This window comes from Panthera leo, chromosome A1 (assembly GCF_018350215.1).
Source record: "Panthera leo isolate Ple1 chromosome A1, P.leo_Ple1_pat1.1, whole genome shotgun sequence".
Classification (NCBI taxonomy): domain Eukaryota; kingdom Metazoa; phylum Chordata; class Mammalia; order Carnivora; family Felidae; genus Panthera; species Panthera leo.
This window is the reverse complement of record NC_056679.1, coordinates 146,582,484-146,607,480: the sequence shown is the minus strand read 5'-3', so window position 1 is coordinate 146,607,480 and position 24,997 is coordinate 146,582,484. Positions and strand designations below refer to the sequence as shown.

Sequence of the window (24,997 nt, the reverse complement as noted above, 5' to 3'; positions counted from 1 at the left end):
CAACTGCATTTAGAAAACAAATACAATTCATATGACAGGTTTTTTCTATGCAAGACTTATCAGAGCATTTAGTATTATAGTATTTATTGATAGTCCCCACAAGGAAGTCATGATGTGTAAACCATTTGATTGGAGAACTTTCTTTTACTCAGAGAATACTAATTAAGTCCATGGATCTGTTTCACAGCATTGTTTTCCAAACTCAGCAAATCCACAGCAAGTATAACTTAGTGTTATGTTTCTGGTTGCCTATGTGTCAACCTGATTTAAGACAGAAGCAAAGTAAACCAGGTAACCAAACAGCATCAAAGCAGGAGCCAAAAAACTAGAGTACAAAGCAAAGGGCACATGAGGTTCATTGCCTCCCAGGGTTGCATCAAAGACTGCCAGTGAGCACAGGAGGCTGGGGAGAGCAGGGAGCCTTGATGAAGCGTCTAAGATGGTATTTAAAAGCTGAACACACAAATTCATTTCTTAAAAAATATCTTTTGGTGGCACCTGGGTGGCTTAGTTGTTTAAACTTCTGACTCTTGATTTCAGCTCAGGTCACAATCTCACAGTTCATGGGATCGAGCTCCGTGTTGGGCTCTGTGCTAGACAGCAAGGAGTCTGCTTGGGATTCTCCCTCTCCTCTCTCTCGCCCCCTCTCCCTGCTTGTGCTCTTCTGTCTCTCTCTAAAAATAAATAAATAAACATTTTAAAAATATCTTTTTGAAAAAAAGTAAACCAAGAAAGAGCTGATAAAAGCAGCAGGCTTTCTCCTCAATAATAAATTGTAGGCACAGAGCTTTCCCACAGAAAGAAAGCATAGCCCATAGGAAAAAAGAACTGCAGATTCTAAGCTAAACATTGACCACTTTTACACTGAGAAAGCAAGTCAAGATGTTAAGATGTTCAATGTCTCCACTGTCTACTTTCAGTTTTTAAAGCCATAGTCAGGAATTATTTATAGGTCAAATGATGTGCTCTAAACTATAACACAGTGGAATGAAATGAGACAGATATAAAGCCTGGACCAGTAAGAATAATGTAACTCCAGCCTTGGTCCAAAAATGAATGATCATAAGAGGATGCACCAATACATAAAGTCTGAAGTTCAGAGGTAAAGGCAAATCCAGAACCAAGGTAACAAGACAAAGAGAAAGCAAACATGGGAAATCAAGCAAAGCAACTCAGTGCTTTTACTTAGTTTCTCTCTCTGCAACATGACTTAATTGGTCAGGTTGTAGAAGTTTCCACCCCGAAGGTATCCTAAAGGCACCTTTTTGCCTCTGATGTAGGTAGTAAAATTTCCTTCTGAATCACAGCAGAATTTTGTGAGAGAAAATGCCTATCTTATGAACATAGGACAGGATTGTGTTCTATTTCTACACCTCAGTACTTATAACTGAGCCATTTAATGTACTTTAGATTTACTGGATAGTTGCCTTTCTGGAAGGCAAACATACTTGTATAAGTTGAGGATGAGTCAACTGTCTCACTTCTAGAAGTAGCCTCATCAAAGTAGCTACACCTAGAAGATGCTTACTATCAAATTTGTAACTAGAGCACAGATTTGGAAGGTGTTTCTAAATGTTATCCTCCTATGAGAGAATATTTAATTTTTCTTGAAAGAGAGCAAATAAAACATCAAGAAAGAAATATACAAGATGTTTTACATACACAAAACAATACATTACTTACCATAAAATGACAAGTTCATTTAAGTTAGTATAAGTAAGAATTCATTAAGGTGTATACATATATGCTCACATTAGTAACACATAAGATATAACGATGCAGAACAGAGGGTTTCACACATAGTATAATTTACACATCCATTTGAAAAACACATATGCAGTATCTTAATGCGTATTTTTCCAAAATCTCAACTTAAATGTTAACTTAAATTATTCCTGTTATTTTAACTTTCTAGGGATGTCCTAGAAGAAACTGGAAGATACTGCTTGTGAGATTTTAATATCTGGTGACATCCCACAAATTAAATTCACCTTAACTGTGGGAATTAACACCACCAGAAATATTGAGAAAATAAAATACTTTCATTTGACAACTAACTGCTACAAGACTCCCTGGAAATTGGACCATGCGTGTTCTTTTCCCACACTTCTGATTGCTAAATGGACAAGCGGCTTCTTGGCAGACTAAAGAATGACAAAGACTAAAAGGCAAGCGATGAAGAAAACAAATCAAACGTTTAAAATGACCCACATCATTCAAAAGCTAGAGTTTATACCCAGGAACTCAGAAAAATTATTAAAGAGCCGGACCTAGAGCAAAGCTACGATAAGAGTGTTCCCTCTTGCTGACAATTCCTTATGAATACCAAGGAGGAAAAAGGAATTGGCAGGGGCAGGTCATACTCAATTCTCTCCTGGACTAAGCCAACAGAGAGTCAAAGCTGAGATCTCATCAGTTTCCTCACTGGGTATGTTTGCTGGGTAGTGTGATAAATGGTTTTTTTTTTCCTGTTTATTTGTGCTCATAACCCTTTTATTGTAAACTGTCCAGTCTGAAAATAAGTACTTATAAACGAATCATGATTCCCTTTACTCATTTGAGAACAGAACTCTCTGTCTTTCACTTTAAGAAAGGTTAAGATTTATCAATGTGACTATATTTCCTCGCTATTTAAGTGAAAATAAGTAATAAATGTATGCAAAGTAGCTACAGTGTGTGAGCTGGAAGTAGCCACATGGGATGAGCTTCTAAATACTGATCTAATAAAACCACTTACGGCAAGTTTCCTGGTGATGAGAGTAAGTCAGCACAATTATTAGCTTTGAAGTTTGGGATTTTTAAGTTTCAAAGGAGGTTTCTCTTTTCTTTTTCTTCCTCTGTCTCTCTCTTGCCCTCTTTCACTCTCTTATTCTTGCTCTCTCTTTTTTGCCTGTGTCTATATAGACATGATCAAAGCATCGAAGACTAATGCTCATTATTCTCTGGGTCACAAAATCCATTGGCTGTATATGCTTGATGAACAGCTAACACACTGCTAAATAATCTTGATGACTGATATTTGAAGGTCATTCAAAGTCACGTCAATTCCCCTGAGATACGCTCTTTCACCTGCACAGAGACCACCCTTCTGTTAATAGTGACAAGCAAACCTCCGAGGCTGCCACCGTCACCTCACTCCATTTCTAGTGGTAGGCAGGCATTATTTCTAATTTGGAGATAATGAGACTGGAAAGCCCGATCAGCACCTTTCAGATTTCTCACTTGTTTTTAGACTGAAGGAGAAACATGATGTGGCTTGAGATAAAGCTTTGAACTTTTTAACTTTTAATTAATTATTTAAAACAATTGTCATCCTTTGGCTGTGATCGTTAACATGCTCCAAATCAGATAACATTCATGAGACAAGGAATCTACGTATATGTCAATGCATTATTATACAAGATTTCATGTATATCAATTTGAGACAGGAAGCCTCACTAAAATTTAAACATATTTTTATGGTTTTCAGGATGTCGGATCTCATTCTTTCCTACTGACAGAGCAGTAAGATTTTAATTAGAGTGAGAAAGAGGTTCTGAAACATTTCTGGGTGTCTGAGTCTTCAAAATATATAAGAGATTGAATGTGCTATTTGATTTGACAGGCACAGTATGGCTGCAGGTCTACACAGGCGGATCAGCCTAGTTTGGTTTTTTTTTTTTTTTTTTTTTTTTAACTTTTCACAGCTGAAAGGTAAATGGTCACTGTATTTCCAAAGACATTCTTTTGATTCAGAACTCCAAGAGATCTTGACATCAAAACCTTACAGCAAATGACTGTCACATGCTTCAAGGGGTGTATGACATGACAAGTCTACTTCCTTACAATAAGATTACAAATGAAAGGGACTATATATAGAAAATCCTAAGGATTCTATTAAAAAGTTATTAAAACCGGGGTGCTGGGGTGGCTCAGTTGGTTAAGCGTCTGACTTCGGCTCAGGTCATGATCTCATGGTTCGTGGGTTTGAGCCCTGTGTTGGGCTCTGTGCTGACAGCTTGGAGCCTGGAGCCGGCTTTGGATTCTATGTCTCCCTTTCTCTGCTCCCCCATCACTCATGCTCTTTCTCTCTCTCAAAAATAAATAAACATTAAAAAAAGTTATTAAAACTAATAAACAAGTTCAGCCAAGTTGCATGATACAAGATACATGACCAATATATAAAAATCAATTGCCATTTATATATACTTCCAATAAACAATCAGAAAAAGGAGCAAAGAAAATTCCATTTTCATTTGCATCAAAAAGAATAAAATATTTAGGAGTAAATTCGATAAAAGTACTGCAAAACTTACACTCTGAAAGCTATAAAGTGCTGTTGGAAGAAGTTAAAGAAGGGCTTAAGAAATGGAAAAGCATCCCATATTCATTGATCAGAAGATTTAATATGGTTAAGATGGAATATACCTCAAAGTGATCTAGAGATTCGATGCAATCTCCATCATAATCCCAGCTGGCTTCTTTGTAGAAACTGACAACCTCATCCTAAAATTCAGATGGGAACTCAAGGGACCCAAAATAACTAAAATAATTTTGAAAAAGAACATAGTGGTCCCTCACTTTCCAATTTCAAAATTTACTACAAAGCAACTGTAGCCAAGACAATGGGGTACTGACATAAGTACAGACGTATAAATCTGTGGAATAGAATGGAAAGTCCAGAAATAAATCTGTATGTCTACGATCAGTTGATTTTCAAAAAGGTACCAAGGTCATTAAATGGTGGAAAGAATAGTCTTTTCAACAAATGATGCTGGGACAACTGGATATCCATAAATATAAGAATGAATTTGGACATTTATCTCGCACTACATATAAAAATTAACTCAAAATTGATCAAAATAAGCTTAAAACTTAAAACTTACAAAACTCTTAGAAGAAAACACAGAAGCAAGTCTACATGACTAAGGACTTGGCAGTGTCTTCCTTAGATATTATATTTATAGCACCAACAACCGAAGAAAAATAGATAAATTGGACTTTATTAAAACTGAAAATTTTTGTGCATCACAGGGCCCTACTGAGAAAGTAAAAAGACAACTCACGGAATGGGAAAAAATATGTGCCAACCTTCTGATAAGATATTTGAATCTAGAGTGTATAAATAACCCAACAACAAAAAGACACCCCAATTAAAAATGGGCAAAGGTTCTGAATAGACATTTTTTAAAATTGAGATTTAGCTGACATACATTATATTCATTTCAGGTGTACAACATGATTCGCTATTTGCACATATTGTGAAATGATCACCACAATAAGTCTAGGTAACATCCATCACCATACATAGTTACAGATATTTTTTCTTGTGAAAGAACGTTTACGATTGACTGTCTTAGCAACTTTCAGACATGAAATATATTATTTACTATGGTTGTCATGCTGTACATTACACCCCATGACATTCATTTTACAGCTGGACTGAATAGACATTTCTGTAAGAAAGTATATAAATGGCCAATAAGTACATGAAAAGTTGCTTAACATCATTAGCCATTAGGTAAATACAAATTAAACCCACAATGAGATATCACTGAATACTCATTAGGATGGCTATGATCAAAATTTCAGATAAAAATGAGTGTTGGCAAGAATGTGAAAGAATTATCACATCCATGGCAAGAATGGAAAGAATGTGAAAGAATGTGAAAGAAAATATCAGGACCCTAATATAGTGCTGGTGAGAACTTAAAATGGTGTGGCCATATTGAAAACCAGTCTAACAGTTCCTTGAAAATTTAAAAATAGAGTTACCATTTAACCAAGCAGTTCTAATCATGACAACATAATCAGTAAACAAATCATCACTCAAATAAGAATTAAGATATTCTTATATGAGAAATCAGAGATTTGCGGGAGCTTGGAGAGCACATCATCCCTTCTTTACTGGTAAGAGCACTGTTGCTCCGCTGGGGAATCTGTGGTTGGCCAAAAGAGTTTACTATAGTGGAATAGGAAACAGGACATATCCAATTATTTAACCTTTCCTCATGGCAAACAGTAGGGTAAAGAAAAAAAACAACAACAATAACTGACAACGATTTCATGAGGATTAACCTAAACAATAATACACCCATACTATAGTTTCCTTCCTTACCCTACCTATGGAGCTATTTCACAGTCAATCTATTGAAATCATTGTAGTGAATGGGGACATCATTTTGCAGAGGTGCTGCCAGTGTGCCATGCTTTGTCACTTTTTTCACTGGCTCTTAGCTATGCTATGCAAACACTTAAGCAGAAAGAACTTGAAGTTCAGTTTCAGACCCTTAGCAAGACATGTTCATTTCCAAAGCCTATGTCAGAAGCCACAGCCCCAGCTATGATCTATGGTTCTGTGAGTTCTTCAGAGAATAAATGAAAAGTTTTCAGCATCTTCTAGCACCAAACCAAAGTAAACCAAAGTGAAGAGGTTCTGTAATCCAGAACCAATATTTGAACCATCCATTGAACCACAGTGTGCGGGAAGCTCTTCTAGCTGACATGGGACTTAAAATTAAAAAAAAAAAAAAAGTTTATTTATTTTGAGAGACAGAGAGAGAGGGAGAGAGGGCACACAACAGGGGAGGGGCAGAGAGAGAGAGAGGGAGAGAATCCCAAGCAGGCTCTGCCCTGTCAATGCAGAGCCTGACACAGGGCTCAATCTCACAAACTCTGAGACCTGAATCAAAGTCAAGAGTCAGATGTTCAACCTACTGGGGTACCCAGGCACCCCATTGACATAGGACTTTTTAACTGAATAAGGCCAGTATCATGGATTCTTAGACAACTCCCGGCAGTGAAATATTTTGTAGATTACATGCTGTAAATTCCACTGAAATTAAAGTCAATCTGAGAATCTTCCAGCAGGAAACCACACAATTTCAAGATATGTTATCTGATTTTTGTCCAATCAAAGCCTCCAAAAAAGTCTGAACTAAGATCTGCTCTAAGACCTGTTTAATGACATTTGGGTCTTTCCCTAAATTTTTAGCTTTGCATATCTAAAGGAGATCATATGATAACAAAAAGGAAAAGATTATTTTTTGGTTCTAGGCCAAACACAAGGATGACCTAAAAGAATTAAACAAGTCATGGAGGTGACAGAACTATACTGGACTAAAAAGATTTTTTTATGTTTATTTTTTAGAGAGAGAGAGAGAGATAGCATGAACAGGGGAAGGGCAGAGAAAGGGACAGAGGATCCTAAGCAGGCTCTGTGTTGACAGCTGAGAGCCCTGTGTGGGACTCAAACTCACAAACTGTGAGATCATGACCTGAGCTGAAGTTGGACGCTTAACTGACTGAGCCACCCAGGTGCCCCAGAACTATACTGGACTTTGACATGAGGAAGCAATCTAAAAATGAATGGGTACAAAGGAACCAATCCCAGACAGGATGATTGGCTGGGGTGGCAAGAAAGGGAAATTACTGTAAGAAGTTGAAGAAGAGAAAGTATTTCTAGGAAGGAATGCTTTCTAAGAGACCAGGGAGAAGTGTGAGAGGAAGAGTTAGTATCGTGGTGATCCAAAAGGATTAAAAAAAACCCACAAAAACATTTTTAGTAAATTTGGTGAACAAGGGGTGCCTGGGTGGCTCAGTTGGTTAAGTGTCTAACTTTGGCTCGGGTCATGATCTCACAGTTCGTGAGTTTGAGCCCTACATCTGGCTCTGTGCTGACAGCTGGGAGCCTAAAGCCTGCTTCGGATTCTGTGTCTTCCTCTCTCTCTGCCCCTCCCCGACTCATGCTCTGTTTCTCTCTCTCTCTCTCTCTCAAAAATAAATAAACATTAAAAAAAATTGGTGAACAAAGTGAAGCACTTTTTTCAAATACAGAAATGGAAAGGTGGTGGTAATTGTATTTGAGAAGAGACAAAATTGGAAGAAATAATGCAATTACCACCAAGTTATTTCTTAAGTAATTATTATGTATCTATTACTGGAATAGGTTCTTCATTGCAATTGAGAGAGGTATAGAAGATGTTTATGGCCTTATCTCTACCATGAGTTACAGAAGTTTTGCAGAAACAAAACTAACAGGTCACATTTTGTATTCAGTGCCTATAAAGCAACTAGAGAACAATTAAATGCCAAGCATGTGGAACTATGAAAAGTGGGAATTCAGAGTAAGAAAATCACAGTGTGAGCTGTAAGAGCCAAAGATGGGCTCTTGGAAGCAGTAAGTTTTCTGGGCGTCTGGGCGGCTCAGTCAGTTAAGCATCTGACTTTGGCTCAGGTCATGATCTCATGGTTCATGGGTTCTAGCACCAAGTTTGGCTCTGTGCAGACAGCTCAGAGCCCGGAGCCTGCTTTGGATTCTGTGTTTCCCTCTCTCTCTGTCCCTCCCCTGCTTACGCGCGCTCTCTCTCTCTCAAAAAAATGTAAAAAACGAAGAAGAAAAAGCAGTTAAGTTTTCAGGTACAGGGAAAAGTGGAAGAGCAGAGTGTCAGAAAGCTCATGTTCTCTGAGAGGATCAAAGCAGACCTATGGGTAGCAGCGAGCACAGGATCTTCAGAGGGCCTGTGCACATACCATGTTGGAAAGAGGGAAATAAGTTTGGATTGGTTGTTCTCCAGCCAGGTTGGAGGGCTTCATAGATCATGCAGAGTTTATACTTGAGGAGGAAGAGGACAGAAAATTCACTACACGATGCTGAGTACAAGACTAACATAGGAAGAACATGGCCATGGTGTTTGAGTACTTTGATGGTCATCAAACAGGCCCCTTGAAGATCTGCTAAAGGCATAAGGATTATTTGTGAGAACCAATTAGATACAGGAATAATTTCACAAACTAGAAATAGGAGTATGGAATTCAGAAGAAAATTCAGGCCTAAACATGCAAAACTAGAAACTAACATCTTCATTTTCACTTGTTATTTTGGTGTACTTTTGTGCCTCATTCATCCTACAAGGAATATTTTATCTACAATAGAACAAATGTGAAATTAAATTAATGAGGAAATTGTAGCAGTGACAATTTGGGAACCACTAGAATAATGCTAAAGCCTAGAGAGGCATGAAGTTATTCAAGGGGGAAGTGCAAAGCACGGCGAGTCGAGTGAGCACTTCTGGTTTGGAGGTTAATTCAAGAATTCATACATTTATTCAACTCTGTCTATGGAGTCCCTACTATGTGCCAAGGACATAGTGGGGATATACATGGTTCCTTTCCTCCCAGAAGTCACAGTCTTACAGGAGAGAGAGAGGCATAAGCAAACATCGTGGGGGTGGAGGTGCTTATAGTCATACACTCAAGGTTTAGAGATATAAGGGTGATCAAGGTCAACTAGGACTTAGGAAGCAGATATGAGATTAAGGAGAGAGTCCATAAAAATGAAAAGACAACGTGAAATGTGAAAGACACATCAAAGTGCTGGGAACCTTGTGTGGAAGCCAGGAAATCAGAGTGGTAGGGTAATAGTTATTTCAGGTAAAATAATAGCCAAATGGTCGGATTACAAAGAAAACATAGGCCATAGAAGGACAAGATGTAAGTCCCCAAGCAAGAAGATCGTAGGTCAATAATTTGTTGAATGTATGGTTGAGACTGGAAGCATTGATTCAATTGCAAGGAAATTAAGTGGGGTCAACCTTGAAAATGAAAGCAGTTTGACCTCACCTACAACCCTATGATTTATCTGCAAGGAAAATTAAACACCTTTATAAAAGGAAACTTTTCTTACAAGGACCTGCTACCGTAAAGAAATAAAATAAACAGTCGATCTATTAATTTTATTTAAAAGCAAGCAAAGATTCCTTAAGTGGTTGAGTGGGGTTTTTAGATGAAATATTTACATTGTACTCCATTGTTTCCAACATTATGTTATCTAACTTATTTAGGAATTATTTTTTGCTATGATACAAATATTTCCTATCAAACTGCCAATCTTCAGCACAGAAATGCATTAATTCACAAAGCACTTTCAGAATTATTTAAATCTCCCACTAGCAAAGTAGACGTGTTTATGCGCCCATGACCTTCTGTGGGGAATCATATACCAGATTAATTCCTGAACACTGTGACTTAAGAAGCTAAAGTTCTAATCAGAGAATACTTGTTGTAAACAATTTAAGAGGAATAACATACGAATTCTTTTTGCCACTGTACTAATTTTAATTCTTCACTAATGTTCAAGCAACTTATCATATTCAAAATGACTTGACATGAAAGTCACCCTTCTTCATAAAGTGACCCATTCCAGTTATTTTCTATATACCTCAAAGTACCATGGCTCTGACTTTGACAGAGCATTGCACTCAGAACATCTTAGGAAAATTCTAGTTTTAAGAAACTTCCAGAGAAGAAATTTTATAGTCTGTGAGGATTATTTCTGTATTTAGCAGTATTCATTGTCAGAAAACCTAATTCACAGAGTTGCAAACTTTTTATTTTTTTATGTTAGAAAAAGAGCACACGAGCAGGGGAGAGTGGCGGGGCAGGGAGGAGAGAGAGAGAGAAAGAGAGAATGTTAAGCAGGGTCTAAGGTCAGGGTGGAGCCCAACATGGGGCTTGATCCTACTACCCTGGGATCATGAATCCAGCCACAATCAAGAATCAGATGCTCAACCTCCTGAGCCACTCGGGTGCATCTAAAGTTGCCATTTTAAAGTCATTTCTTCTTTTGATGAATTCAGTGGAAATAAAGAACATTTTGTATATCCATAAGCTATTATTTCTTGAGCACTTACTTTGTGACACACACTGTGATAAAAGATTTACACACTAACTCACTTTATCTTTATACCATGATTAAAAGGTAAGTATTCTCATGGTCTCCATTTCAGAGAAGAAACTGAAACAGAGGTGAAATCTTGTTCAGGATCTCACAACTAGTAAGTGATAGAGCTGGGATGAAGTGGAGGTCCTTCCCGTTCCTTTTTTTTTTTTAATCTTTATTTATTTTTAAAAGAGAGAGAGACAGAGTGCAAGTGGGGGAGGAACAGAAAGAGAGGGAGACACAGTATCCAAAGCAGGCTCCAGGTTCTGAACTGTCAGCACAGAGTCTGACGAGGGGCTCAAACCCATGAACTGTGAGTGCATGACCTGAGCCTAAGGCGTACACTTAACCGACTGAGCCACCCAGGTGCACCCCTGTTCTTTTATTACGAGGACCTTAACTACCTCCCAAGACTGCTCTCTCAGCATTCTAGATAACTCTAATCATTTACTTGATTTTCTGAACTGTATAATCATCTCAGCTCTATTCTAAAGCCTCTCAAAGTTTTCCAAACCTACATTTCCAGGAAACACAAATTAAACTTCCTAATAAGGAACCCTCTCAATGTTTCCAAATCTATTTCACCAGGAAACACAGATTAAACTTCCTAATAGATTGTTTTGTGGATCTTAATTTCTAGATTTCCTACTTTAGAATCTTAATTCCATTAATTTCTTAGTAACAGTGTTCTGTTATCGAATCATGGCTAATAAGCCAACACAGTGTCTAGACCATTTCCAAGAACACAACTAATACTGGAATCCTTGCTCATGGATATAGCTAATATAATTGCTATTTTATATTTACAAGGTTTTTTAAGAAATAGAATTGAATATTATGTTCATATGTATAAGTGTGCTACAATCATCTTAGAGTAAGACCCAGAATAGTTTCTTCTCCCCCACATAAACTGGATTGAATAGAGTATAATTATTTGAATTTTTAAAGACATACATACATCAGAATGAATGTGAATTACAAAACAAGAAGAAAAAAAGAGGATTGACAATCCATCAACTAAATATCTCTCGCTTTAGATGACTAAATTAACACAAAATTAATTATCTTTTTAAATTACACTTCATTTTATACTTAATTGACTTTTTCATTAGACCATCTGGAACAATTTGGCTTCTGATCTAAAGCTCCTGCACCTTAGTTCATTATTGGATGTATGTTCCATCACATGCATTCTGAATACATCAATATCTCTAATTTTTACTCCCTCTCGCACATATACTTTGCTGTCAAAAATACAATAAAATATAGGTAGTAATTATGATACCCATGAATATAATAATAAATTTCTCTTACGAGGAATTTTGGCTCACCTTCAAATAATCTTTTATCAATGTGGCAATTGAAACATCAGATGTAACTTTAAAGTCAGCTTTCTACCGAATTTTTATCAATTCAAAGTTTAGCCAATGGTCTTTACTTCAAAGAAAGGCATATACTTCAGTAAAAGAAGGAGAGAGGGGCGCCTGGGTGGCTCAGTCGGTTGAGGGTCCGACTTCAGCTCAGGTCATGATCTCACAGCTTGTGAGTTCAAGCCCTGCGTCGGGTTCTATGCTGACAGCTCGGAGCCTGGAGCCTGCTTCAGATTCTGTGCCTCCCTCTCTCTCTGCCCCAACCCATTCAAATTCTTTCTCTGTCTCTCTCAAAAATAAATAAACATTAAAAAAAATTAAAAAAAAAAAAAAAGGAGAGAGACCTTTACCAGAGTGATCTTGTGATCTTCCTCATACATCCTCACTCACTAAAGCCCTCTTTAACCTCTCCCTGCACACCAGTCCAATTTCAGGGCAAGAAGGAAAGTATCAGTGTGTAAAGATTTGCTAATTATTCCAAGGGACAACAAACAAGGAAGAAAAAATTTCTAGAACAATATCACTGTAAAGATGCTGAATATCCTCCAGAACTGTCAAATTTCTTCTATAAAACAAATAAAAGCTTTATTACTCTGCCGACAGAAATTTCAGCCAGTGCTGGAATTAGTATTTATACTGATTCTTTTGTCTTTCTCTTTCAACTTTGTGTACTAAAACAAAAACATTCAAATTCCATATATATATATACATACATATATATATATATGTATGTATATATATATGTATATATATATATATATACATACACACACACATACACATATCCATATTTTGTAATCAAAAGACAGATACTGTATGTTTTCACTCATATGTGGATCCTGAGAAACTTAACAGAAGACCATGGGGGAGCGGAATGGAAAAAAAAAAAAGAGTTAGAGATGGAGGGAGCCAAATCATGAGAGACTCTTAAAAACAGAATAAACTGAGGGTTGATGGGGGTGGGAGGGAGAGGAAAGTGGGTGATGGGCACTGAGAAGGGCACCTGTTGGGATGAGTACTGGGTGTTGTATGGAAACCAATTTGACAATAAATTATATTTAATATAAAAAATTCAGTATATATATAGCATATATAGCATATATATCCATAAAATCCAACCTATGAGATATATGTATCTCATAGGTTGGATTTTGTAGATGTTTTCCCTTTGTCCCTATACAAAAATGGAAATTGTTCAAATCCAAAGTTCTAATTTAGAAAATACATTTACCATTCTTAAATGGTAGTTATAATAAGAATGGTAAGATGCTAGAAAACCACACTTAAGCAGCCTTCTGGTAAGTTGACCTTCTTATTCAAGTTTAGTCAGGGCATTAGGAAAACATAAACTACTTAGTTCCTAGTTTTCAGTCTCTGAGCTTGTTTATTCAACTCACAGAAACACAGAATCATAGAATTTTAATGTTGGAAGGGACCAGGGAAACTATCTAGTCTAACCCTCTTTATTCTACACATAAGAAAGCTGAGATTCTTCTTTTCACATGCACCCATCCAAAATTAAAAGTACAAGCCAATTCAATATTCAATTCACAGAAACTTCTATTCCATGTGTCTTATAGTAAAACTGCATTGTGCCCCCCTGGTGATTTTGCCACTACTGAACTCACACTGGCCTTTAAGAACCTCTGACTCATGCCTAGTGAGAAATGATAGTGCCAAAATCAATCAGACTCAAAACATCTTTGAAGTAAGGTCTATATCTTACCTGGTTTCATATCCCTAATGACTAACAGAGTACCTATCATACAGTAGGTGGTTTTTTTAACGTGTTGGTTGCTTGAATGAATGTATGATTGCTCTGAATATTAGTGTAGCAAAGTCACCACAAGAAGACATAAAACATGAGAATCCTTCCTGGGCTAGTTTACACTATTTAGTTGAGCTCTGGGTGTTTATCAGCACTTGGATTCATAGTGGTTTGTCATCACAGCATTTTACCTGAAGTTCTCACAAGAATAGGTACCACCCTTACAGCTTTCTATTCTTAAGGCTCTAAAAGTGTATTGGAAACAGTCCAATAGCAGCATGCCTGAAAGAAAACCTGCCATTAACTAAAGAAATGTCTAACCTGCATAACCATTTGGACACTCCTCCTTCTCTTTCCACTTTAATTTAAGCTTATTTTACCACAATCATACGGTCATTTAAACTAAATGCTGCTGTTTGGAATCCAAACAAGCATGAAAATTTGCTCTATTCCTACGTGCTCCCAGTCCTTCTTCAATTTCCTTAGTTCCAATGAAGTTTTAGAAATTCAAACATCGTACCATCTAGATGGTCCACGTAGCAGTATACGTCGTAAGTTTCATGAGGCGAACGGAATCCATAGGTCCTGACTCCTTCCTTCCCCATCATATCTCCGTAACAGCCTTCCCGGGGAGCCCGGATGGGATATCTGGGGAAATAAAAGACTAGTAAGAAGTACTTTATTCTTACTCTCAAATTAATGAATTACAGCTTGTGGCCCCCAGACCTCTCACCTGACGGTCTGATCAGACAGCCAACCTGCATCACACTGTTCAAATCCATCTTCATAGGCGGCATGGAGCTGCTCTGGGGTTGCTATGACTGCCCCAATATCCACACAAGCCTTCTGTGCAGTCTCAAAATTCAGAGTATACCTGCTTGTCGCCGCTCTGTAGTGAAACACAACCCCTGCAAAGAGAGCCACAAGCAATTACTGGCATGTTCAAATATCCCACCATAATTTGCAAAGTTTCTCACTGATGTAATACATCAAATTAATTGCTCCCATGGTAATAACACCATGGTGATACTTTATTTTCATTTTATGTGGCATTACATAAAGTTATGGTGATGTGAGGAGCTCCAGAAATCCCGTTCACCCAGGTGTCCCATTGTGCTCCATTAGAAAGTTTCTTAACCGGGAATTTTCTACTCTCATGTCAACAATCTAAGAAAAAGATTTAGGCCACTAAAATTCCAAGGGGTGGACAGCTTCTCCAATTACAGGTGGTATTCACATTATCATGGGAACACTGGACAACTAAACAGAGTAGGTCCTGCAGGAGATAAAGAGTTAAGGGGGCCATGAGGTCAACTTGCCCTATTTTACCCAGGCCCAACTGAATAGAAGCACATGGAACATTCACTAATCCCGCTTCCTCCAAACATAAAACATTGAGATATTTACTTCCAGAAACAATATACTAAGAAGAAAAAGACAATGGACTATGTATGAGTGAGAAGGCTTGATCCAATTACTAATTTGTTCCTTAATCATATACTGAGTTAATCTCCACCCCCCCACAATAAAGTGTACCTAATATTGCTTATGTTATCTGATATGAAAGTCAAATTAGGCAAAAGTTTTAAAAATGTTGTATAGGCTACTAACTCCCACCCACTGCTTATCATATTCACCATCTGACTAGCATAACTGAGGGTTTCCACTAAGACAAATAAAATGTACGATTTTTATCCCAAAGAAGGCTTAAAGTTACCCAGATTCCCCTGAGTTGAAGCCAGGCATCTTGGTACTTGCCTTCAACTCCACTTTGCTGTATGTTAGGAGTTGCATAGTCTAGTGGTTCTAGAGCTGTTCTCCAGGGCTCAAGGAATTGTCAGAGGGCTGAGGGATGAGTAACTGGGTGGGGATGAGGGTGGGGGTAGGAGTGAGGTTTTGGTCTTCTCCTCTTACTTCAACAAGAGCATCTCCATCTTTAATTGCACTAAATGTGGTGACTCGTTTCTGTAAGACTGCAAAGTGAATCAAGGTAAGGGGTCTGGGAAGTCACTAGAAAATAAAAGTTGGGGAAACTGGGTCTTATGGATGAGATTTTATTAGGGGTCAAATTGCCTAAGACCACTTTTTTTGTTATGCAGAATGAACTTTGGTTTCCAAGATATCTTCCACTGTCTTTTTATTCCTAGTAATTCCCTTGGGTTGACAACAGTCTATGTCCCACAGTCTGACTTCTAGTTATAAGACTGTCTTCCATATGCCCATCCTTCAAATGTCTCCTTCTTGCAAGACAGGTTATGTGCCAATAAACTAAATACAGGGGAACAGACTAGCCATGTCATAGATGAGCACCTCTGATAAGTGTCAACACAAAAAGACCTGCACAGGCACCGAGTAGATGCAATGACAACTAACATTCATTTTCCCATTTCTGACAGTGCAATGAAAAATTCATCAAATGCCTTTCCAAAAATTTGTACCTTTATAGAAATACTCTAAAATCGCCAGGAAGTGTGTATCATACTATCTGGTAAGTATGAGATAGTTTATAATGATCTCTAAGGCTTAAGCAAGAATTTGAATGGTTTTAAATTAGTCTTATGTCGATCAAAGCTTCCAACAGTCCTCTTGATAATTAAAAATCTTCCATGTGCACTGAAGACTGTAAGGGGGCACAAAGGGGCCTCCAAGAGCAGGGCAGGGAATATCAGTTGGTATAAGTATCTGCAGTTGTTGGGATAATTTGAAGACCTCATGGGGCTAAGGAGATTAAGTGGAGGATTTTCATTGTTTCACAGGGGCAAGGGGAAAATCCATTGCTAATTCTTTAATGGTGAAATTAATAAGAAGTTGTTAAATTCCTTTAGAGATTTTAAAAAAATATATAAATTTATACATAGTGTGCATATACCACTACTATATATTTATAATTTATTAATAATCTATTTATATAAAATATAAATATAATACACACACACAGATTAAAAAAAAAATCAGTACAGCAAAACAATCATAGGCTAACTAAAATAAATAATAAAAAGGTTAAAAGACTGAAGAGCCCAGGATATTTAGTGGATGCCTGCACAACATAAAAATAGATTGACAGGAGACAGTAACAGAATCTGAACATAAAAGAATGTATAGTAAATTAATTCTCTGCATCTGAAATTCAAAGTATTTCCTTTTGGCTACAGAAGAAAGTTTTAATAAAACCCTCTGTATATATTTCTGAAAGGTAAATATTTTATAGGAAAATGGAGGGATGGAAGAAAAATCTGTTCTATCATGTCTGGGTATTAGAATTTTGCTTAATAACTTGCCAAAATACTCTGTTTCCAAGAGCTATGGTATTATGTGTGTACCCAATTAAAGCAATTTTTCTTTGCTTTGTCTCCTAACTTAAATTCAAATGACATACAAACCACCACTGAAAGAGGGCTAAAATGAAAATGCCTCATTGCAAGCCTTAATGTATAACAGTTAGTGTATTGACCTTTAAAACAAAAAATTCACCGAGTTTTATTTTGATCCAATGCAAATGTTTCTTAGGTCCTGGCCTTTCTAAGGCACTGTGACATGTACCATGATACTTATTAAATACCCTATTTCTTCAATGTAAGTTAAGGTAGAATTTATATTTCTTAAAAAGAAACTCAAAGATTTTAATAATTATGCTAGGACAGTGAGAAAAAGGAGAAAAGTTTTGTGTGTGTGTGTGTGTGTGTGCGCGTGTGTGCGCATGTGTGTGTGCATACACACATGTCGTAAAAATTAAAATGTAGATCAGCCTTTACGGTCTTAAAAAGTAATCACAGGTAGGTCAAAGTAAGGAAATAATTAGTTCTTGAACTATTTATCATGTCTTGAGCTATTCATTAATTCCATTATACTGCACTTTCCTGAATCAGTGAAGGTGCTGTGCAAAATGTCACCTTCCTTGACCCTTAAAGAAGTAACAGTTCATTTTTGGTGAAAGGCATGAACTGTTGAAATGACTGATGTTTCTTCCACTTGTCCAAACTCCGAACACCATTTACTTCAAGTACTGCTTCACAACACTTCTGAACCAGGTATCATGTCTTACAGATTTGGAAAGCCTTACCGTCCACCGCCAATGATACTGTGTCTTGTGTGTCTTCAATCCCGTACATGACATCGCAGCGGTAGAGGCCCGCGTCACTTGCGCGCAATTTGACCATGGTGAGCGAGGCATCCCCGACGACCTCGGAATGTGTAGGCACGGACACTCTCCCCTTATAGCCCTGACCAATCTTGATATTCCCATTTTGGGCTACAAGAACAGTAGTCTCCTTCAAATCTTTTCCACTCTTGTCCAATTCAATCTTAGACCATTTGATTCTGAGAAATTCGCTAGAGGTGTTGTAACTGGGTGGTAACGTAGGCATGGTTGAAAAATGACAAGGGAGATTGACTTTTCCAGAGAGGGAGCCCTTAACAGGTGGGCTTTTTTCCACTTTGACTAGGAGAAATAGAAAATACAAAATTAACAGTCCTAAAAAACTCAACCAAGTCTATTAAATAAGTGAGTGGCTAAGAAACCCTTACAAGTGGTTTGGTTACTTTTTCAATAGGTGAGATAATTAGAATGAGTTTATATACAAAGAATAGTATACAGTTTTAACAATGTTTCACAACAAAGATATGGCTTAAAAATGCTCATCTTTATGTACTAAAAATATAGCATTCATTTTAACGTATTTGTAACTTAGAGTTCAATATGTACAAAATAAGTAATAGAATAAGGCATGTATAGCAAGGTAAGCAATTAAGAGCAAAAGGAGATTAGAATTGGTAATGTGGGTAAAAGATCGGACCAATGTTAGGAAGAGCAATTGAAAGAATTTATATCTACCTGTCAGAAGAGGAAAAACATTTAAGATAACTGCCACATTACCTTAGAGGAAATGAAAATAAAATTCAAAGAGGAAGTGAAAATTAAAAAATATATATATTTCAGTAGACTGGAGCAGGAAGAAGTCTAACACTTGAAGGACCCTCATTTGGTTCAGCGTTTGAACCAAAGGCTTTCATCATAATAACAAATCCAGCTGCAATCACTTTGCAGTGAAACATTACCTCTTAATTATATCCTGTGTGTGGGGGTGGGGGGGGGGGGGTAGGATTTGGTCTGTTCACCTAACCCCCACCTAAAGTATTAATCTGCAGAATGTCTTTCTGTTTAAGCCCTTAAAATTTTAAGGCGAAAGAATACCTTGAGTGCAATTTAACAGTATCATATGCAAAATAAATGACATTTATTCTTACAGGAATCCATAACCCTTTCCCACCACTTCCTCCCATTTTCCAGTCCTGACTAATTGGCTAGACAATGTGCTGGCAATAACGACAGATAGAAATTATGTTCATACACAAGCAATCCTACTTCATGAAAATATGATGAACAAGTTAAAAGTAGCCTCTAGCTGGAGTGAAATAATAATTCTTAACAAAATGATGTGTATGTAACACTTAGTGTGTTAGTAGTCAAGGTACTGGGAACATATATCTCAATACAGACATGTATCAGAAATGATATAGCTGTCAACATAGCACTGTGGATTCAGTTGGGGATAAGTCATTTTGAAAATTTCAGGAAGATATGGAGATACTATGCACTTTAAGAAAAAAATGCTCTTTATTGTTAAAGATTGAAATTTAACTTCTTAAAGGCTGGACTATAAAATCTCTCATATGATACAAATAAATCTAAAATAACCAATACAATATTATATTTACTGTATTTATGATAGAAATCAGTCATATATTTCTAATTTATAGTGGTCATAGCTGTCATACATTTCTTTATCATCTTACTAATCTATATATAACTTGCCCCAAAACAGGATTTAAGGCACTTAACAAAATTAAATAAAAATACACTATTAACTGCACTAAGTTAGTCTTTTAAATGTTACTAAGATCATAATCACCTTTAAATACAGTATCAAGGGAATAATTCCATTCTATTAAATTCTTGGCTTATAAAATAAATTGTCTTACTTAAAGCTCACCCTCAGAGTGAAACTAGTCCAATCTCTTACTAAGGATGCTCCACTGCGAGGAAGTGACATTTAAGATCCTAGCTGCCTGCTGACAGACCTGGGCCAGAACACAAGTCTCCCCACAACTAATCAAGGAATCTTTCAACTTTGGTACTTATGGGGTTCTTCCTCTGTCCCTAAATTAGTGTTAGTTCCTTTGCAGAGTCTACACCCACTCTATTTCCATCTCATCCTATTTCTTAAATTGTTATCTGCACGGACAGCAGTTAGCAACTTGATCTTTTAAATAAATCTATAAAGTCCGCAGGGGACTCCCTACCTGATTTATAATCCCTTGATTTGGCCCCCATTAGGAAGATGATGACAACACAAAGGTTGTTTGTTTGTTTGTTTGTTTTGCCAAGAATAGGAGTTCTGAGAAGGAAAGGGCTAAGTATTCTATGATCTAAAAATCTCCATTTACGCTATGTTCTAGGAAAGCTCATTTCCTTCCTAAAGAATTATTTAGATGATTAACATTACCACAAAGTATTGGTTTTTTAATGAAAAAAAAACAGCTTTACCATCAACCTCAATTATGATATAAATTATGAGATTCTTTATCATCTCCTTAAAAATGAGTTTAAGATAAGTGACATCCAATTCCTTAATATTTATTACTAAGCTATCATTCTTTTCACAATTTTAGATGTGTAGAGGCAGATATGAGATGGAATCCAATGTATCCAATTGGAAGGTTTCTAAAACTCCAAGTATTACTCAGTAACTGTGCTGTTATGTAAAAAGATATTGGAACAAAATGATCTCAAAAGGCAAATTACCCAAGGGTTATTTATTGTTCTAGATGTTTACAGATACAAGGAAATCAAAAGCTTTGTTCAGATATAAATATATATTCATGTAGAATCTAGTCTTAACAGCAGGATTAACAAAAAGCTGTGTGGTCAAGTCTTTTGTGTATAAAATCTTGAGTCTTAATGCACTGGGTCATAAGAACTAAGCTCACTAAATCTAAATATTTTAAGGAAGAAACTAAGTAGTTCAGAGAATAATGTTTACAGACTATACATGTTTTTTTTTAATGCTACCTGTAAGAACTTGTCTGAAACTGTGAACAATGCAAGTAGTAAAAAACGAAAATTAACACAAAGTTCACTGTTCCCACCACATGGTTTGTGGTCTATATGAGTAGCGTAAGGGAGAAATCTCTAAATAACGAATGATCAATTGCCTTTCATTCTCTGTCGGTAAATTCTGTGGAGAAGAATGACATAAATTCCATCTATACATTTTGACCACACACACACACACACACACACACACCCCTTGGCCAAATAAATGTCAGATTGAAAATATGAGAATTTATTACTCTCTAGGGTGATAAATTTCACTCTGTTGTTCATTCATTTGCTCATGACTGTGGAGAACTCATTTATTAATAGTAGAGGAATATTCAAATAACTAGGTAAGCACTAGATAATCAATAAAATAGGTATTGTTAAAGCACAGAACACTTCATGCATTAAAATAAAGCCAATAACCAGTGGACGAGGTGTTCATTAATGTTAGTTATTGACCTTTTGAGTGCCTAGGAATAAACAGAGAAAAGCTTAAGATGAAAACACTTGTGTTAACTCCTAACAAGTTATTGCTGTGTATCCTACTATAAACTGGCAAATTTGTTTTATTTGGATCTTACGTTTTCAACTTTTGTGCCTCATATGAAAAAATTAAATTCTTCTGAAATTAGTCCCAACTAATTATATCTCTTAATCATGACCACAGATTTACAAAGAACTTGATTCTTGGAATAAAGTGTAATATACTGATTCATAGCATGGATGATGGAGCCTGCCTGCCTGGGTTCAACTCCAGGTTCTGTAATTAAACTGCTATATAATCTTCTACATTAGGTAGGCCTCCAAACCTTGTGGTAGTGCAGTTTCTTCATCTGCCAAATGGGGAGAATAGAAGCATCTGCCTCATTGGAGAGTTAAGATTCAATAAATTAACTATGTAAAATACAGAAGACCTGGCATGTAGAAATTATTCAATATTGCTAGCTATTATTACTGTTATAAAATACTGTCAAGGAGCTATATCATAAGTGCTTTTGGTTTTTTTTCCCCATTGTTTATGTGAGTGCTTTCTTTGCTTTAAGCAGAAAGTCTAAACTCTGTTTTAAGTGTCCCTCAAGTCTCTCCCATTGTTTTCTCCCCTTCTGTTACTACCCATCTAAACCTACAAATAACAAATTTGTTATTCCCCTTCTGTTACTACCCATCTAAACCAACTCTCTTTCTATATTTCCTTTTTGTGTTCTCCCTTGTTACTGGGTGCTATTGTCCTTCCCTGTCTGTGACCTTCACCTGTATTTCCTGACTACACTGAAGGAAATAGCGCTTGGGCTGTTAACAGATTGGTGGAGCCTAAACTCCGACAGCCATCTTGGTCATTCATATCTCAGTTTAAATGTTACTTTCTCCAAGAGGCCATCCCACCTTCCCCCTACTCAGGCACTTCTTTATCATATTACTAAGCTTTATTTTCATCAATCTGAAAATACCTGGGTTATTAGTTTATTTGTTTGTTGCCTATATCATATAACTAGGAGATTAAGTTTAATGAAATAGAGAAAGAAGAAAAGAAGAGAATAGAAAAGGAAGGGAAAGAAGGAAAGGAAAGGAAAGGAAAGGAAAGGAAAGGAAAGGAAAGGAAAGGAAAGGAAAAGAAAAGAAAGGAAAGGAAAGGAAAAGGTAATATATGTGGAGGGTAAAATCCTGGCTGTAAGCCTGCTCTTTATCTTTTTGACTCTTCTCACACTCTAGCCTCCTGAGGGTTTGATAGTCTTTCTTTATAGGAAAGGCTTTGAGTATATTGAAGATTACAGATTTTAAAAAATACGTATATATGAGCACTTTTGCAATCTGAAAGTAATCTGGGAATTTATTGAAAACCCACTTGCTTCTTTAGCATCCTGTTCATTATTTCATTTTATTTAAAACCATTTATTAAATGAAAAATAATATTATTTCAGCTGAAAGTGTTCAGCACTATAAATCACTAAATAGATCAAAAACTAATTCTTTATTCTATTGACTCCATATGGCCATTCTGTGCTCTAGCACTTAAATTTTATTTCACTAAACGCCAAAAAAACTTAAACCACACTCACCTTTATGTAGTGCATGGGTTGCTATTAAGGTAGAGCACATCCATAAGATGCTCTTTATATTGATCAACATCTTGTCCTGGAAATGAAGAAAAACACAAAGGAAATCATAAGCATTCAGGTTTGCGGTGGGCCATAAGTCAACATGCTATTTTGTGCATTGTATATAGTAAGAGTACAAGGTACAGCTCCTCTTAGATTGTAGAAACAGGAGAGAATTCGTAATAGGAAAAGTCATCCCAACACTTTAATTATTAGTTCGACTCTCACCCAATGCAGTAGTTACCAAAATAATCCCAAAACCCAGTTTGGGAACATATAACAATATAGATGTGTGGGACAACCGCAACCCGGTGGGCTGGAGAAAGAACAATAAAGACCACAGCCGAAGTAACTAGTGGCTAGGAATGGGCACAAAGAGGGAGAGGTGACCACAATGTCTATTTAGAAACAGGAAGCTGGTCACAGATGGAGCAAAAGAAGATGGGGAACCAATAGGGAGAGATGTTGAAAGAAAAGGATTCATATCAAATGTGAGGTGGGAAAGAACATGGTGGTGGCTCATGCACATGCTATCAAAACAGGCAATAAGGACTTCAGCAGGCTTTTTAAAGCACAGACTCAATTTAGTTTCTAGGAGGCTGAACAAACAAAACAAATGTATTATAAGGAGCTGTTAATTACAAAAAGACCAGGCTTGCCATGAGTTTTAAAGCAGTTCCAACAGTTCTAAAGTCTGAAGGGTGAAAAAAAATAAAGAAAACACTCTGTTCTGAGAGTCAAGAAACCCTGCCCTGGTTTTGCCATTAATTTATTGTGAGGCTTTGGGGAAGACATTTAACAGTCTGGGTCTCAGAATGGTCCCTTCCAGCTTGAATTTCTATGGAGCTGTAATTATGAGGCGGATAAGTACCAGTGTTGGGGACCATCTGGAAAGCAAAGAGCCAATCTCAGAAGAACTGCAGATTACTTGATCCCCAGGGTTCTTCCCTCCTTAGCTGCATTTAGAACTATTCTATAACAGGCACTCTTGGTTGGGTACTCAGTAGCCATTCTTCTTTCTCCTTTCCAACAATACTCTGATTCCATTCTAGTATCTATCCTCTTTTACACAGCCATACACTTTAGAGGAGCCTGGGTCAAACCCAGCCAAAGGGAATGATGCTGATTATCCTAAGTCAGTCACACTGCTCCCATTCATTTTGCCAATGATTGGTTTTGGAATGAGTACATGATACAGTTTTTAACTAATGAGATGTGAGGGGATCTCAGCAGGATAGACGGGATGCTCCTGGGAAAGGTATATTCACCTTAAGAACAGGAAAAACAGAAAGAGGTGGTTGCTTTTCTTCAGGGAATACTGTCACAATAGGTTACTTCTTCTCAAACTGGTGTAGCCTTCTTGTGTCCATGAGTGTATAAGATAGCCTCTGGCGACAAAGCTGAGAAAGAATCAGGACAGCTAGGTCTTAAGCCCTCAAACATTAGGCCAGAGTAAGCTGTCTCTCTGAACTTCTTTTTAAACGAAATAAATTCCTTTATTACATAAACCCAATAAAATCAGGGATTTTTGATACTTGTAGCTGAAGGCATCATAACACATTTGAAATAATGTCCTAAATAACTTCCTAATATCCTCCTTAGAACATATATAAATTCAATATGAGTTAGGAAACCTAGACTGAAAAGACGTAAATGCTGTAAAATCCAAGTCCAATTTGAGTTCAAGTTTAATTTCATAATTATGACAGCTACTCCTTTTTCCTTGCTATTTGTTTCCCTTTAATTGCTTTATTTTATATATTGTGAAATAAGAATTGGAACCTCTCTATAACAAATCCTTGCTACAGATGATTAATCTTGATAATTAAGTTTATTATTTATCATATAATTAATGGAATATGTAGTAGACACTATTAAACACTAACTGTAAAATTTAGTTTCTACATTTCCATAGTTCTTATAAGCTACCATAGCAAGCAGAAAGTATTCACTTGTGTTTCAATG

At 36.7% G+C, this 24,997-nt stretch overlaps 1 protein-coding gene across 3 annotated transcripts in view; it reads right to left on the bottom strand.

The window, feature by feature from the left end:
• Positions 1–24,997, bottom strand: part of VCAN (versican) — a 119,840-nt gene that overhangs the window by 84,727 nt on the left and 10,116 nt on the right. For all 3 annotated transcript variants that reach the window (XM_042942886.1, XM_042942874.1, XM_042942889.1), the window contains exons 2-5: positions 22,994–23,069; positions 17,898–18,275; positions 14,571–14,745; positions 14,358–14,485 (exon numbers count right to left, since the gene is read on the bottom strand). In XM_042942886.1, coding sequence (XP_042798820.1) covers positions 14,358–14,485; positions 14,571–14,745; positions 17,898–18,275; positions 22,994–23,063 — 751 coding nt within the window. In that variant the 5' untranslated portion in view covers positions 23,064–23,069. The remainder of the gene's footprint in view (positions 1–14,357; positions 14,486–14,570; positions 14,746–17,897; positions 18,276–22,993; positions 23,070–24,997) is intronic.